Genomic DNA, 18,839 nt, shown 5'->3' with positions numbered 1-18,839 from the left:
CTCGAGACATCCACGTCTGCCTGTGATCACTAGCTTAGGTGATTGTGAGTCCTCAGCCCGAGGGCGCTGGGGTAGGGGGCAATAGGCAGCATCGAGAGTCACACACCCTGGACACAGAGCCTTGAAGCGCGGAAGGTCAGGGTTCTCAGTAAACGAGTCAACCAAAGACAGGCCCAGGGACAGCGCCTTGAGGTGCAAACTCTAGGAGGGAAGGGCAGCAGTCTGGTTTGTAGCGCCTAATACCGATATTTGCCCATAATTTGAAAGACAGAAAAGAGACACAAAGAGAGAGGAAGGAGAAAGCTAGTGAGTAGAGCCGCGCGTGCGCCTTTCCTGCCATACGCTTTGAATGAATTGAAAGCATATGTCAGGAAATGCGCGTAATAGACACCAATAGGCCAGGGGCGGAGCTATGCGCCTGCCTCTGGCCTATTGGCGTCTACCTTACAAAACAGCAAGCAGTGAAAGGCCAATAGCAGGCCACAAAAAGAAAATCACACGCATGAGCGTGTGGAATTTGCAGGCCTATTTTTAAACCCCTTCAAGAGGGCACTCCTGCGAACCATAAAAAGGCATGTTGCGCAAAGTGGCAGGCACCGCACGGTGCCTGCCACGTTGTGCATGCAAATGCAGGGGGGTACCATAGGTACCCCCAATGTGCACCCCCCACACTCCGGGGGTCCGCAACGGGCCCCCACATGCAGGCACCGCATGCCTTTCCATGGCGGCAACGCTGCCATGGAAAGGTACATCTCTGCCTGCATGTCGATATGGATGGCGTTGTCTTGCAGACACTGCCACCATATTAAACCCATTTTCCACCCGGTCGACCCGTCGACAGATGGAAAAGTGGTGGGCGGTCTTCCCGTCTGCCGCGATGCCCCCGCCATAATAATATGGCGGAGTCAAATAGCGGGCGGATTGCCACCGCCTGGCTGGTAGTGTCCACCACGGGTCAGGCAGTGGCAGTCTGCCCACTAGCCTAATAGACCCCCTATGACTGTCATTTACTACCTAACCTGGAGTTAGGTGTCTGCAGACACCCGTTTTACTTTACTTGCACCAGCCCCTTACTATACTAATCCGCTGTAGTCAGAACAGCACACTAGAAATGAGGTCACAGCTCACACGGTTATTGGATATTGGCGAACACTCTGACTTTCATTTCCCAAATGTATTTAGATATTTAACTTACACCAAAATATATCAGGTAAAAGTGATCCAGAAAGTGCCAGAGAGTGTTCCAATAGGTATGATTCTCACACAATCTATTTAGGAAGTATACAGGTACACCTTAAAAATAGCTATACAGAAGAAAAAATGTGTACCGCTAAACAAAACAGAAGGCCACCATTTTCTGTAACGTGTGAATTATTACTGTATACACACACATCACAACATCATTAAGGCAACGTCAGCCCATAAAAGTTGTAAAATGTGCACATGCACAAGAATAAACTTTGCACTGTGTAGTCTACGCGTCAACTTCTGTAACTCTGTGAATGTGACGTTTAGAATCAGACAAACACTGATTTGGGTTTAAAGCTCCAAAGCTGAAAGGGATTGTTACATGCCTGAAATATCTCTGTTGTGACATATCAGTAATAGGTGCATCGATACACATTCAAATTGACACAAAGAGAAGTACAACTGGTTTGCTACAGATCTCAATCAAAATATATATGTGTGAATAACGTCTTCTGATGGGCACTTTCGGACACAACCTGTGAATGTTGCATGCATGTGATGTAAAATTATAACCCATTTTGGTAGTGTGCTTGACTAAACAAACTATAGCTCTCATGTATATATTGATCATATTAGGCCACAAGCGCAAAATTTGCTCCGCCTCATAACATGATTAAAGAACAGATACGGACTAATAACTCTGTCCTCCACACATCCCAAATACACGCTAATTTCAGAAATCAGTGTTAGCGACCATTACATAACCTGCTTGGTAAAATCGTAGATGTCTAAAAAAGCATCAGGATAACAGTGTAAGAACTTAACATATGTACCTTTTATTCCAATAAGTTAAAAAATAAAATTGAATATGCCATTTGTTTATTATCACATGGTATACTTAATTCTGAGATCAATTAATCTATCCAATTAATCTACAAATATATATATTTTTTTGTACACAGTTTTATATAGCGCAAATTTGACCCAGTTGCATTACATGAGGACACATACATTTTTATTTAGGCAGGGGGTAGATTATATGATTTTCCCAGAATCACAGGATGTTCAGCGTCATTGCCGAGACTAGGACCCGGTTCCCCAGATTCAAGGTCGTCCGCCCTAGCCATTAGGCCAACTCTTCTCGTTACAAATGGAGAAGCCGATCCATAACACTAGTTATTTTCCCATTGTCCCCCTCAGCCTCCTTTCATGTTACTGAGACGTATAAATAAAGCAACGGGCAAAATAAGGATGATTGTCCAGCTTACCTATCTTGAATGCTGTGCTCTAGCTCTCAATAAAGATAGTCCAGTCCTGAAGTCCGAAGATAGAATGCAGACTTTAGAAGGTGGGTTGTTTCTTCCTCTAGAGGAAAGTTCTCGCGTGGCTGTGGAAGCACCTGCTCCATCATGCAAAGAGGAGTAGGCAGAATCCTACCACCAATTCCATTCATAATACCCTTCAGCAGTCAATATTCTTTGAGAGTTCTCAATTCTCTGCATGTCACTGAAGGCCTGGAGGGAAAGGAGAAAGTAGGAGTTGAGGAAATGCTGTCTCCATGAAAAAGCAGCTCTTATTCTTGCCCTTTTTTTGTTATACATATTTAGAGGCTAGGAAAAAGATAATATGCATGTTTGTCGTATAATTGTTGGCACTGCATTATAGAACTACTGCTGGATAATTTGTAATTTGTCTTAATAGATCAATACAATTGAAGAATTTGGTATGGACCTTTGTGAACACTTCCTGTCTTCCTACCACCATGTGACTAAGGTCAAAATCTATGTAGATGAGGCACCATGGAGGCGCTTTGAAAAGGTATGAAACTGAAACACAACGGAACTACATTTAATGGTAATGAAGCTTTAAGAGTCAGAGGCCTGCTGAAGTAGTCAGAATTAATTTTAATGCAATACCTATACTTAACCCTCGCTTCTACTTAATAATTTGGCATAAATTGATGTTGTGAATTAAAAATGGGGTGATAATATATTTTCTGAAAAGCAGTATAGTGAAGTCAATGTTCACTGTTCCATGTTTCATGTTTCTTAATACTCAATGGAACGCAACTAAAAGTGAGGATTCGATTCCCGTCTTATCTATGTTCCTAAGACATAGGATATAAAGGAAGACATTATAAATCAGTAATTTAAGGGAATTTCAGAAAAGGCCTCCTTTGTATGAATTTGCATATATGGATTTTATGTATAAACCTTTGCCTTCTACTTGATCTTTCTCACGAACACTTTCTTCCATCACTCTCTCATTCACCTTTTAGCAACTTCATTGGAAAATTAGAAAATTTTAAAAGTGAATAAATGTATCTGTGATCAAATATATAATATAACACAACAGTTTTGCACTCCGAGTGTCTGTTTTCTTTGCTTTGGATACGATTAATGTTTAAATGATCCCGTTGGGACCAATTGTTTTTTGTACCGTTATGCTATTAAGCCCTATATTTCAGTTTATTTTTTAAAAATTCATAACTCCATTTCCACTTATTGGATGTTTGTGGTTTTGGTTTTGTTTTGTTCATTGAATTAAGCTCTATTTTTCTAACCTGGTGTGGGATCTTTTTGAGGAGTGTTTTCACTGTTTTACTATTTAAAAGTTTGCACAAATAGTTTACACATTGCCTCTTAAATTAAGCCTGACTGCTTTGTGTCAAGCTACCAGTGGGTGAGCACAGGATAATTTAGGTGTGTATGTGACTTACCCTGACTAGAACTGTGGTTACTGCTTGACTATGGTTTATACCGCAGTCGACCAACAAAACCAAATTTCTAACTACAATGCTGCCACCACCCATGAATATTAAAGAGGTTGGAGGGCTCACTCCTTCATATTTATTGGTCAGGCACCCCATGGATACCGACCTTCTGTAGACACAATATTCCATCCATAGCGTGAATGGGCTTAAACCCCACGACCGGGCCTTAAGGGGCCCATCCTCAATGTATACTTACCATGTAAGTATTTGCATTTAAGCAGTGCATGTAGACCCAAAGTTTACCTCCATTTTATGGTGGGCATATATACAGATGCAAGAATTAGGCTCATGGGGGTTTATTTACAAGCTCCTTGCACCACAGGTGCTTCAGTGTTTGTGACGCACTACGGGAGCAACCTCCTGCCCTATGTTTACAAGGCATGTAAAGCCACCTTGAATCGTGTTTCCTGTCCTTGTAAATATGCCCCTTTCTCAAGCGACACTTTGGGGTTGATTCCGATTCGGGGAAAAACGCTCCGAATGGCCGTTCGGAGCGTTTTTCCCGTACAAATCATACCTTGCAACGTCCCCCGTACGTACGACGAAGTACGATTTGTACCAGGAGCAGGACTCCGTACGAATCGTACAAAGACCGTACGACTCGAATCTCTGCACGAATCTCCCTCGGAACCCGCTGTACGCGACATCTGTACGTATCGAGTCAGCTTTTTCCGACCCGGCAAGTACGATGGGTGTCGGGTACGCACCGTACGACCCTTTTTCTACAGCAGCTGAAAACAGCCGTAAAAGCAGAGTTCGCCCCGAAACAGGTTTGGAACGGCCCCCCCTGGGTACGGTGCGTACACCCCATGATCGCAGGGGTACGGTGCACACCCCTGCTATCATGGGGTGTACGCACCGTACGGTGTGTAAGTGATTGTGTGCTTTTCTGTACGAATCTCCCTTACCTGACGTGGACCGTACGAATACCCCGGTCCGGATCGTACTCGTCGGGTCGTACGGCATGTGTACGAGTCGTATGGTTACCTGTTTCAACCTTGCAATACGTACGGATCGCGACGATTTGGACGGATTGACGGAATACGGATCGTACTATGCGACTCGGACGGACGGGTACAAATCGTACAGCGATGGCTCCGGATGAAAATCGTACAGACGTTTTTTTTCCAGGATCGGAATCATCGTCCCCTTTGTGGTTAAGGGGCGTGACATGTGTGTTCGCACGCAAAACCCATGTATTCTGCCGCATTTCCAGATTTACGAGAATTTATCAACCTGGAAGGGTGGTGTATCAATGCGCAATTAGTTTTTTCCTCTTTCTAAGGGTGCTGCATTCTGCAGCACACATAGAAAGAGGAAAACACCTCTTTTTTAAATTGTTTTTGTGCAGGAAGGTAGACCTTCCTGCACAGAAACAATATCCCCGCAACGCAGGCCCCCTTGCACCATGACGCAAGAGTGCCTGCGTGCCGCATGGCAGCCGATTGTGCACCAGCGCAGGAGAATGCACAGGGATGAGTCATATTGTTGTAAATATGCCGCATCCCTCTGCTTTGAAAGTGCCGCAGTGTGGTGCAGCCAACAGGCTTGCAGTGCCGTGCTCCAGCACTTTCTTGTTAATATGGCCCTTTGTGTTTGCAAAACGTAGTTATGCTACTCCACGTAGCACAAGTGAATTAGTAACCAGGGGGCCGCACAATGGATGTACAGTCTATTGTGAATCAGTGATGTACAGTCATTGCTCCAGGCAATGTCAAACCTGCCTTTTCTTACACACATATATGTTTGTGTTCATCCGTCTGTCAACGTGCATGTGCATCTCTAGCTGAGCATGCACAAATAGAAATTATGAATCACATGCATGCACACTTTGTACAACTTTCTACGTATCAAATAGGATATTAGCACGAGAGCAAATGAAATATTCTCCTTGTAAATTTGACTCTAATTTATGGATTTTTTAGAACTCACTTTGTAAATGAAATATTTCTGTTCTTTGGCACGAAATAAGGAGGATGCAAAAACAACTTTTAGTATTGCTAAATCCTGAGAAATGCATTTTATAATAGCAATAAAAGATACTCATGCATTTAGTTCAATTATGTATTTTGTCTAATTATTTGCGTGAGCTCCAGTTAACTAATTATAACACAAACCAAATTCACAGACCAAATTCACGTGTTGTATGTTGTAGATGAGCAGATGATAAAAGGAGCAGTCATTCTATAAACCTCACCAAGAACAATAAACTGCAAGCATTAAATGCTAGGGTACATCGCAGGGGTTCTAGCATGCTGTTTGGATTTTCTGATACCATACAATTCTTTTAAAAGCATCTGTCATGATAAAACTTGTGGAAAAGATAATGAGCAAAAGGAAATTGCCCAACCCAGCATTAAATTACATCCTTTACATATATAACCCATATTTAGGTCCACTGTTAATGTGCCTAGCAATTCTCACATTTCCCTTCAACAAACTAAAATTGTGATCAGATTTTGAAAACACTAAAATGTCCCATTATTTTACGCAAACAAACAAGTTTATCTTTAGATGTGCAAGTCTTTTACACTCTCAATACAAACCCTCAGTGCAGAGTTAATTCACTAAATTGCATTCATTACAAATGGACTCAACTCCTCTGCCGGTAAAACAATTCCACAGGGTACATGGTATGTTTACGGTCGACTACCACAGTAAAACTGATGGGCTGCGAAAATATGTGTTGAGGCCTTTTGCAAGCAACATATATCTATGTGTTACCTAGCTCTGACTGGAATACTAATTTGATTATGGTAAATTATAGCCTTAACATTTTTAAAAAATAGTCTTTGCCTACTTGAAGCAAGTTACCTTCCATCATACTTCAAAACACTATATGGTCTTGGTTCTTGATAACAACCACTGAAATTAGAAGAATGGCTTCAGTTTTGGCAGGTGATTTACAGTGGTGGCGGCTACTTAGAGACTTTCCTGCAGGCCAGCCGCCACCTCTCGGTGCTCTTCAGTGGACTCCAGGAGCAGGAAGCAGGAACTAGAAAGATCACAGGCTCCCAGACTCCCTTAGCCAATCACAAAGCTGTGTTACAGCAGTGTTGTGATTGGACTGAGCGCCGTGGCTAGTCGATCAGAGAGTGACTGGGAGGCTGTGCATGTTCTCAAACCAGGCTGTGCAATACAGCCGGTGGAGAGCATGCAATGTGCGCATGACTGTTTGGTCAGCCCAAGATGGCTGGCCAAACCGTCATGCACACTTAAGAGAGAGCCCACCACTTCTCCTTCTGTTCCTGGGACCACCCAGCCCCGCCTGCCCCTAACCAGCTGAGCCACAACGGAACCATTGCTTTATCATTTTATTTTTCGTTTTTGAACTGCTGACAGAGCAGTGGGGCGACGCTGCTCTACTTTAGCAGAGGATCCACCGCTGCTGATTTATAATAGGAGCTCAGCAGAGTTTTTGGACAATTACCCTCTGACAAATTGAAGATGAATACCTTCATGGCTGTTGCCTTGTTTTCAGGCAAATCATAGCCACGGTACCTGTCCCCAGCATGCACTCTTTCGATCCAGCTCACAGAAATTCATGTCAGCTGTTTATTCCCTCCTCTCTTGAATATTGTGATTCTCTGACTCTTTTTCTCTTATGTTCTCCTCTGTTTAAATAATCTTAGCATAATTCAAGGGACGTTTGAGGCCAGCATTCCTCATTCAGCAAACTCACAATTATCCAGTTTTCGCCTATATTTTTTTATTGAATTGAAAGTAAGTGGTATATTTACAACAGAATGGCTGAGAGCGGTTTTACGCCACAATTGGTAATGCTGCGCTTCGACATTCTGAAAATGCAGGGATGCTCCAAATTTACAATAATACGGCCCACACCTGTGTTTTCCCTAGTGCTCGCACAAAATTTTGCAAGGGTGCCTGCATTGCAGGGAATGATCGTTCATGTGCAGGAAGGTATCTCTTCTTACACATAAACAATCACTAATGATGATTTGTAACTTCTATGTGTGCTGAAAAATGCTGCCCATATAGAAGTTGCAACTTGTCATTATTTAATGATTGTTTATGTGCAGGAAGGGCTACCTTCCTGCACATGAACAATCACTAATAGCGATTTGCACTTTCTATGTGTGCTGCTGAATGCAGCACACATAGAAACCACAAACATGAGGATAAATGAATTATTTCTCCTCGTTGCACCAATTTAAGACCAGGTTTTCCATGGTCTTATTTTTGGCGCTGCCCCATATTTATGCTAGCCTTGTAAATAGGAGGCAGCGTAAAAAATAATTTGGTATTGTGGCAGAACGCCCACTGCAACACCCATTGCCCACCCCTTTGACACTAAGGGGACGATTATGATCGCGGACGGACTTGCGTCCGTCCGCGATCATTGAGGAGGAGGGGACGTCCGCATGGGCTGCGGAGTCCCCACCTGTGTGATTAGGATGTGACCGCCAGGGTGGCGGTCACATCCTCTATTTTTAACATTGCGGCGGGTGCGGCTTCAAGCTGCACCCGCGGCAATGTTAAAAATGCACGCATTGCATTTGCATGCAGAAAGAGGCAGGCACCGTGCGGTGCCTGCCGCTTTCTGCATACAAATGCAGGGGGGTACCATAGGTACCCCCCATGTGCACCCCCCACCCCCCCTTCACCTAGGGGGCCCGCAACGGGCCCCCGCAGTGAAGTTACACATGCTTTTCCACGGCGGAAAAGCCGCCGCGGAAAAGCATGTTTGCAGGCACATACTAATCTGGCGGACGGTGTCTGAGAGACACCGTCACCAGATTAGTGCTTTTCCTCCGCGGTTGTAAGCCAACCGCGGAGGAAAAGTTGCGGACGGAAACCGGGACCCACCAGCCATCCTAATGTGGCGGTGGGTCTTTGGTGGGTCCGCTGCGGATTTTCCGCATCCTCCGGGCCGGCGGTGGCTTCCGCCGGCCCGGAGGATGCGGAAAATCCGCAATCATAATGAACCCCCAAGTCCTGCATGAATAGAGCCATTATTTATAAGGCGGTGTTAAGCCACATAAAGTGGCTTAAGACCACCTTGTAAACAAGGCAATGGGATTATCACCACCAGAACGTCAAAAAAACATTATTTTGGCGATAACTCCTTGTAAATATGCCCCTCAGTGTTTTCTGTACTGCCAACGATGGGGCAGTTGTGTAATATCTATATCTCTACATCCATGTTAAAGATATGGCGACGTATCTTTTAAGAAATTTACAACGTTATACTTCATTTTGTTTTATGCTATATATTATATGCATATGATGAGCCCGCGCACAAAAGCGTGAGCTGAACATAGTTGATCGGAGCTTGGAAACACATCTTCAAATAGTGGCTTAGGGATAAAACTATGCAACAGTAGGATTTTGCTTCAATAGCTGGAAATACAGTGATAGAAATGTCAATCATTTAATTTTGTTACTGTTTTGCTATCATGGTTTCTATTCATCAAAAATTCATCAGATTTGTAAAAACTTGCAATCAGATGGAAGTATCCATACGTAATCCAGAACATAGTTGAGTAAATGAACTTTTCTCTGTTATCGTTGTGAAGCACATATAAAAGTTTACCCTCAATGATGTTTCTTCATTCACAGAATGGAATTGGGCATATCCATGCCTTCATATATTCTCCCGATGGAATCCATTTCTGTGAAGTTGAGCAAAGTCAAGGAGGTAAGCATTGCATTCAGAATTTCTTTGCTCAAAGGCTGTTGATTACAGATGCAGCTTTCAAGGTCTGGAACCTCATCTTACAAGCAAACAAAAAATCTTAAATCACAATGCTGCTTGAAAGAATAGCTCATATCTGAGAAATATGGAAATGTCCTTCAGTAAGATGTGAAATCATGGATGGCACTGTATAGTTATACATCAGTCAGAATTTACATAGGGAGACTGTTTTCTATTTTGCTAATGACTTTTCATCAATTTGCGAAAAACTTTCTTTAAAAAAGTTCATCTATTTCAGCTCCTTCTTGGAACGTTTTGGGTGATCCCTCAAGTGAGGGCAGAGACAAAATGGGGGATGGTTCCAAAACACTTTTTTTCCCATGCACTTTCCATAGGAAAAATTAGATAACGAAACAGAAAAAACAGAATGACACCAAATTTGGCAGAAAGCTAGATATTTATTCGGAAAGCAAGCTTGTGATTTGGTGTAATTCTGGAGGGTGGTATAAGAGAAATTAAGGTTTCAAATGTATATGCATCTGTTGTCATGGGACTCGCGCAACAAATAGTGCAATCTGAAGAAAAATGTTGGGGCCACCATTTTAGAACTAGGCTTCAAAAGCAAACAAAACACGTAAGGGGCCATGGTAAGGGTACCCTAACCCCCTGTCCCAGAAGGACCCCTTGCAGCAAAAAAAGCAAACAAACTCTTCAGGTTCACAGCAGTCCCACAGTATTAGCCAGCGCAGAACCCCCAATGGTCCTACGGGACATTTTAAAAAAATTGCAGCCAACTGACAACTCACTGCTGAGACCAAACCCCCCCTCACCCCACCCCAGTGCACATGGCCAAAGGTTGTGTGCAGCAATAGGTTAGGCGCAGGCCATGCCCACATGCCAGGCACAGCAGCAAAACCACTGCACCATATGTGGCAAGGGGTTGGCTGCATACACATCATAATAACTTATTACTTTACATTAAGATCATAGGGCCTGTTTTACAAAGGCAACCGGAGACATTTGATATTCACAGAGGTCATTTATGAGTCGTATCTGTACATCTGCAGTCAGGCCGGAATCTCTGGCTTAGGCCTTACTCCCCACACCCGGGCCATACTCTCCGGCCCGTACCGAACCCTCTGGCTCGGGCTGGATGAAGTGTAATCAATGGGCCAGAAAGTAATTTTTACAAAAAGGAACATGAGGAACGTATGATAAAGGGTAAAGGAGGTCTTAAAAATCAGTTTGGGCAGGGGCAAGGGTGCGGCTGGACACTACATCATATCCCAGAAACGTTTGCACCTTTGCATCATGGTACATCATGGTACATGCTGTCCACAATTTGTGCTCCCATTAGTGTTCAACATTAAGGGGAGTGCAAATTGTGTGCTGACATTTCCAGTGCTGGAATTGAAAATATTTACTCCGAAAACCCATAAATTTGGGGTTAAGGTGTGGCAATAGAAAGGGGGAGGAGTCATTAGGGGTGGTTCATGATAAGCGGAGTCTAACAGTTACCCTATACATTCATTTTTTTTAAACTCTAGCACAAAGAAATGAGCGACAAAGAGAAAAATGAAGGTAAATCTGTTTTGGCTCATAAAGAGCATGCATTTTTAAATATATTTTAGAGTTAATGCACCTACTGCAGAGATGTTTGTGTGCCCAACAATTTTCAAATAAAGAAAAGATGACTCTAGTTGTAAATGCAAGATCTGTGTTTTATGTAGTCACAGTTTAACTCATATAATAGCATAAACTATTATTGTGCCTGCTGCAAAGCTTGGTGTGTAATATGCAGATGTTTATTTTACGCAGCTAAGGAAGTGGATTATTGCTTTTGGCACAGACATTCTTTTTTTATTTGAGTTCATAAGTTACAACCTTTCTAATATAGCATAGTCAGCTGTGAACCGGCATCAATGAACTGCATGCAAACTGCAAGCGTGAACTTAGAAACATAGTTTTTTTCTCAATGTGGCATTATTCAAAGGTTGCTAAAAAGGGTTCCTACGGGTGGTAATAAAGTCTTAATAGTGAAGCCTACCCCAACCACAGCATTACGTCTTAAATCAGACTTTTTCTCCCATCCATGAACTGATGCCTAACAGTAAGGGTGGTATGTAACTCCTACGCCTTGTAACACTTGTTGCCTTTTGTAACATTTCCTATACATTGATTTACACACTTGTATGATACATTCTCTCTGTATAATGTAGGCGTGTGATGCATCGCACTCTGATGCCATACTGTAAGACACATAACACTATAGAAAATATATATATATAAAGAGATATATTAGTGCTACTTAAATCATTATAAGTGTAATTACTCATACTGCATATCTCTTCTATATAGGCTTTGAACAAAGTTAAAAATCACCCTCCAAATCATAGTTTCCCTAGAGTACTTGTGAAGTAATGAGCTGTGCGACCTTTAATTACACAACGGCTCCAGATAGCTCGCAGCCAGGATGATACTTAAACACGGACAATAACTGATGACCTGATGACTTTTGTTTTGGTCACAGATGGAAGCTGATCTGAACAGAAAGCAGACAGTGTGCACGGGTTCTAATAAATGTGTCCTGGGACCAATTAATCATATTTCACGTGGTCCAGTCCAAATACCGGATCTGGCTCAATAATAGCTGTCAGATCTAGGATCCAGCTGGATTCCCCTCATTTACTGTACAGCATGCAACCAATCAATCAATCAATCATCTGTAAAGCTTTATTCTATTTCTTAGTTAAGAAAATCATAAAAGCAGATACAAAATTACATGATTATCAGTTAATACAATTTTTAAGATAATTAAATATACAATTTCAAAAATCGATTTTATACGAAGACAGCGATCCATCCTCTTAATCACGCTCAAAGTGGTCTCACATTAAAATAGTTTTCCTACATTTAAAAATATTTCATAAAAACACAATTATAGAGGTAATAAAAAGTTCATTCTCTAAAAATTGTAAGACCAGTAGTGCAGGGTGACATTGTCTAATGCAACCAACATTTAGCTTTTACGATTGTCTCATGAGCTACCCCACACTTTGCGATTGTGTGCTAATACATTTGTGATTTATATTTTTTTGGTTTAGCGAGTCCACTAACTATTCTATTGGTAGTTTAGAAGGTCTCACGATTGCTTTTTGTTTATTTATGTGACTTTGCCTAAATTGTGTGTACTAATAAAAATTCATTTTGAGTTCTGCGTGATCTATACAAATACACTTTGTGGCAGCCATTTTGAGTGTAAACCCTTTTCAGCCATGTGTTGGTTGCCATTTCCACCTGGTTAGAAGTCCAGTAATTTTAATTTTCGGAGACACAATAAGATGGATGATTTTGATTTTCCTCAGCTGCATGATAGCCATGCAGTGGACATTTGCAGCAGGCTCACCACTGGCATGTGGGAGAGGCTCCTGTGACAACTCCACGTATTCCCATCCATGCCAGGATATTGGTATGTAAGCTAATCAACCACTCTGAGAGGCAGGAGGTAAACAAACTTACACACATTATACACCTCATACATAATTAAGCCTGCTCTCTTCTTTACTATCAGCTGAGCCCATACACAATTGTCTCTCTCAAATCTTTGAATCTGTATAAGTTGATACCCCTACAATTGACTTTGTTTGCTGTTCAGATATGGAATAATAGAATGGGAATATTGTCTGTCATTTGTAACATGAGATGAGAGCGGAAGAATATCATTTATCAATGAGCTGGTTCCTCTGGGCTTTAAGATTTTCAAAAATGACCAGTTTAAAAGAGTCCGGGGGGAGGCGAGAGACTGGTTAACATAGCATATACGTCCTTAATATTGATAATAAAGCAAACCTGAATCTCATCACAGGGGACAATACTTGCATTCTCCTGCAAATTGAGCAAAAACAGGTTACATTTCTCCTCCTCCACTGTCTTCCTAAAGCACACAAACCCATTCTATGGACCTTTGTTGAAGAGGTGGGGCTATATATCTTGGAGAAGGACTTGTATATGTGGCTAGAATTCCCTATCAGGGATGACCAGAACTTGGTGTATATTTAGCAGCATATGATGTAACACTGCTGAGTAATAAACCCACAGAAGGGGTTGGGCTATTAATTAGGTGCTCTGTTCTCCACAGAGCAGCAAAAACCCTGTTCCATTCCTTTCACTTCGACTCACTACTTCTGGACACCTTTTCCCATCCAGGTTCTAAAAGTTAGTCTGTCGCAGGTCCTTGTAGCATGAGCAGAGAATGGACTTGGAAGCAGTTCCGTTTTGAAACAATGATTCCTCTTCTTGAGGAGTCATGCATCCATCTAAGATCATTGAAACAAATAAAATATTGCCTGGATTAATCCTAACAGCATTTTAGATGTTTTCAAGGAAAATTTGACCAAGGTCTTATATCAAGTACTCCCTATTCAAATTTACATACTGTCCATTTGTTCTAAGTACAGGAGAAACAATGGCTGTGGTACATACTGGCTAAGCACAAATTAGGAATTCTTCAGCCAGGTGGAAAATGGTGACAACAAGAGGCAATGGAATTTTATAACACTTTAGATGCCTCTTACAAACTGTGGATAAGAAAGTCAAACTCCCAGTCTTTCTTAAATGGAATCCTGCCTTCATCCAATCTCTTGAATTAACTATTTCAGATTATAGTGAAGTACAAGCTCCATAAGCAAGTCAGTATGCTTTGATAACCCACTTCAACTTTGCAAGGACATCTCTTTTGAGGAAAGGTTGTTAGTATTTGAGCATATATTTACCATTAAGATATCCCTTCAACCCTACATTCTCACTAAAGAGAGACATCAGGTCTACAAGCCAACAATGTATAGCATCTCAAAAAATAATATCCACAAAAGGGCAGTGCTGCAGCTATAACAAGCTGTACATCTGACTTCCCTTCTGATCGATGTTCAGCATGTATTAAGAAATTACTCGGCCCTTACCCAAGCAATGAGTTGTCCTATATGGACACAAGCATGTTACACTGGATAGCTGTTCTTTGAATTGACTTCCTGTAAAGCATATGATTACCTTTTGGGCCTTGCCCATTGTTCATACGACAGTAGACACAGCAGATTTCTGGTAGAGTTCAAGTGACATACCCATGGATATTGCCTGCATTTTACACCACTGTCTTCATTTCAGCGTCCAACAAGCAGTGCCAATTGGTCTGCCTTATCATTAAAAGCACATTTTAATTTACTGGCTTTTGTAAATGCTTTCACTGATTCTTGTATTGTACTTCCATTCATCCACCTAGAGACTCATTCTTGTATTCGCACTCTCACATACCCATATTAAAACACAAACTCAACAAGCATCTGCAATGCAATAGGTCTCATGAGAGTTAGAGATATTGGCATTGTAAATGGCAAGTTCTTGTATCTTCGTGTCTTGGTTTGGAGTGGATGTATGTTGTTTGGAGTGGAATTAATTGGCTTGAATTATTGCTATTGTTAGTTGCGGAATTGACTGGCGTGGAATTGTGTAGTATGGAGTGGATTTGTGTAGTGGAAGTATGTGACATGATGAATAGGTAGGGGTGGGAGCTGCAAAGAAGAGATAGAAAGGAAGATAGAGAGGGATAAGTAGTTTGTGCACAAAGAGTTGAATGAACTCTATATAGAGACGCAGAACGAGTGTGTGAGAAAGAGAGAACGAAGGGGAGAGCAGGCCACAGACACATAAAAAGGGAGTGCCTGTGTATGCAGAAGAACCCCTCAGAAGCAAAGGAGAGTGTGGGTTTGCGGGATGGAAATGTTGAAAAGGCAAGGGAAAGAAAATGTTCTTGAAAACCTGAAGTGAACTAATATTAGAGTGACGGGAAGAGTGTGTGAGAGAGCAAGAGCGAGGTGTGAGAGAGAGTAGGAGAGAGCAAGAGAGAGAGGGATAAGTAGGAGGGGAACCCAGAGGGTGGGGAGAGGTGGACTTTGGCACAGCACTTGGTGGAACAGGATGGTAGCATGCCTGAGCAGGCTGTATAGAGAGGAGATAGGGAATGTGAGGAAGGGAGGCAATGAGAGGGGGTAGTGGAATTGTGAGATGAGAGGTGATAGTGGCAGTGTAAGGAGAGGGTCAGTGGGGGTTGAGTAAAAGTATGCTTATTGGAATTGTGTGTCATGGTGTGAAGGGCATTTATGAGGATTGGTGGTATGTGATATAGAGTGCATTTATGTGAATGTTTTATGTTGTACTCAGATGAGTGTAAATATGTGGAGTTTTGTTGTGTGGTGCTGAGGTGGCGGTGCTGTGATGGTGTTGCACTGTACTCAGGTGTTGCTGAGTGATGTTGAGTTGGTGCTTTGCTGAGGTGATGCTGAGGTGGTGCTGCACTGATGCTGAATTGCTGCTGAGGTGGGGCTGTGCTAGTACAGTGGTGGGGCTGCACTTGGGGTGGTCCACTTATGCGGAGGTGGTGTTGTGCTGAAGATAAAGTGCTCAGGTGGTGCTGTGCTGAGTAATGGTAAGTTGGTGCTGAGTGCTGCTCAGGTGGTGTGGAGGGATGCTGCGATGGTGCTGAACTGGTGCTGAGGGATGTTGAGGTGGTGCTCAGGAGGAGCTGCACTGGAGCTGAGTGATGCTGAGGTGGTGCCTTGTGCTGACAGCTACATCATTGTATGGTCGACTGCTGAAAAGACATTGAAAAGGACTGATTGTCCGTCAGAGCAGGCTCTCTGTGGAAAATAATTGAAGATCTGCGGATTGAAAGCACATCCTTTTTGAAGAGACAGGATATGTATGTTTGTATATAAAGGTGGTTTATTAAGATAACAGAAACAGACCCCTGGGACACAACCACTCTCCAGTCCAACAGCTCCCCTTCTGCTCCCTACATTCCACTACAGCATTAGAGCAGACAGGTTGCTAAGTAGCAGCAGTGTTCCACAGCATCATATGAAATATGCAAGAGTAAATGTTAAACAGTGAGAAGAATGTAACATGTCTCCGTCCTTAGGGAAAAAAACCAAATTTACATTATGAACTTATGTAATCCTCATATCTTATAGGCATTGCACGTAAACTTCCACAGTTAGCTCTGACTATAGGAGTAGATACATTATTTGGACAAGGAACAACTTTACATGCGTCAGCATCTTGTTGAGAATTAGAGGACACAGCAACCTTGGTGTCAGAGCATGGTGACACTTTTCTGGTGTTCCACCAATTACCATCAGCTAGCTTAACACTGTTCCCTTTAACAAGAACAACCTTTTTTGGAGAAGACCATTTCGAACAACCTTTCCTAGCTTTGTCTCCCATAAACACTCTTACAAACATTCCTTGCGTGAACAAACATTTGGATTTCACAATCTTCTTAATATGACAATGACAGTAAGCTTTGTGGTACTTTTTCACTCAATATTGTACTCTATTTAGATTTACATCATGTTTACCAGCTCTGTTCATCCAAGCTGGTACAGCCAAAGAACACAGTACTCTCCCCTTGAGTAAGGAGAAAGGTGTCTCTTTTGTCACCGAATGAGGAGTGGCACGATATGACCATAACATGTCCTTGACTTGTTGCCTCCAAGACTCACCATTCATACCTGCTAATTGGACACACTCAACCAATACTCTGTCAAAGCGTTCTACGAGGCCATTTCCCCTTGAATGGTAAACATGTGTCGTAGTGTGTTTGATGCCCCACTTCACAAGGAAAGTTTCAAATTCTTCTGAGATGTATTGAGGCCCATTGTCTGTGACAATCTCGGCAGGACAACCCTCCCTTCTGAAAATATCTTCACAGAATGAAATAACACCAATGGACTTGACTTATCTAACAAAAGCTACTTCCGGCCACTTAGAGAAATAATCTACCATAACTATGGAAAATCTCTCAGACACATTCAAGGTATCAAAAGGTCCACAAATATTGATGGGCAGTTTATCCCAAGGACCCTTAGGCATAGGTGAGGAAACAATGGTGGTTTCCGGGGAGGAATGGGTTTTGTCACTACATGCACATGCTATGCAATCACGAACAAAACACTCAATTTGAATGTCCATCCTAGGCCACCAAAAAACCTCTCTAATCCTTCTTCTAATGGCAGACATTCCACCATGTCCCTCGTGCATGATTCTCAACAATCTTTCTCTCAGCTTCTCAGGTACAACCAACTTACACCCTCTTCTAAGTAAATCATCTATAATGTTCAATTCAGACCATATTAATTTAAATGAATCTAAATCTTTGTGTAGTTTCCACCCTTGTTCGTAATATAAAACACTTTTGACCTTGTTCAATGCTTCATCCTCTTCAATAGCTTTTCTCCAATCCTCCTCACTAATGTCACTGCATACATCTTTCACTTCTGCCACCATCCATTCATCATCCTCATCATCATGAATTTTATCTTATGGTAATCTTGATATGCAATCAGCATTCACATTCCTTGCACCTGTAATATATTTTATCTCAAATATATACTCCTGAAGGCGATATAACCACTTAGCGATCCTAGGGGTGGCTTCACCCGCACCTCTTGTGGAGAAAAGATCTACCAATGGTTTGTGGTCAGTGTGTAGTTGGAATTTAGTTCCCCACATAAATGTTGGAAAATATTGCACACCCCACCAGCATTCTAGAGCTTCCTCTTCAATGGTGGAATACGTGTGTTCTGCACCTCTTAATGTGCATGAAGCGAAAGCTACTTCTCTTTCATTTCCTTTGTGCACTTGAATGAGCACTGCAGCAAGACCATAATTACTGGCATCAGTGGAGATAATGGTCTGATCTGCAGCATCAAATAGCTTCAGTGTGACAGCATTAGCAATTTTTTTTTATAGAATCGAAGTTTTGTTGACCCATTTCCGACCATTCAAATTTGGCACCTTTTTTCATCAATTTTCTTAGTTCATGTACCTTATCTGAAAAGTGGTGTACAAATTTTGAGTAATATTTTGCAAAACCAAGATATGATCTAAGTTGGTCTCTATCTCTCGGAGCAGGTGCCTTATCAATGGCTTCAACTAGATTCCATTTAGGTTTCACGCCATCAAGCAATAAGGTGTGGCCTAAATACTCAATTTCACTCACGCCAGATTTACATTTTTCCAAGGCTATTGTGAGTCCAGCATCAGAAAGTTTCTTCAGAACTTCTTCTCAAATTTCAACATGTTTGATTTTAACACACCCCCACACTAAGACAATGTCTTGAAACACTACAACATTTTTTAAACCCGCTAAACGGATTGCATCACTATTTG

General features: G+C 42.0%; 1 protein-coding gene across 1 annotated transcript in view; it reads left to right on the top strand.

Moving 5' to 3' along the window:
* Positions 1 to 18,839, top strand: part of LOC147747613 (uricase-like) — a 252,302-nt gene that overhangs the window by 181,575 nt on the left and 51,888 nt on the right. The window contains exons 3-4 of the mRNA XM_086954295.1: positions 2,890 to 3,006; positions 9,542 to 9,620. Of these exons, the coding sequence (XP_086810421.1) occupies positions 2,890 to 3,006; positions 9,542 to 9,620 (196 nt within the window). The remainder of the gene's footprint in view (positions 1 to 2,889; positions 3,007 to 9,541; positions 9,621 to 18,839) is intronic.

The sequence above is a fragment of the Lissotriton vulgaris genome, chromosome 1_1, assembly GCF_964263255.1.
Source record: "Lissotriton vulgaris chromosome 1_1, aLisVul1.2, whole genome shotgun sequence".
Classification (NCBI taxonomy): Eukaryota; Metazoa; Chordata; class Amphibia; order Caudata; family Salamandridae; genus Lissotriton; species Lissotriton vulgaris.
Note: the sequence above shows the minus strand (reverse complement) of the source record. Positions and strands in the feature narration are given on the sequence as shown.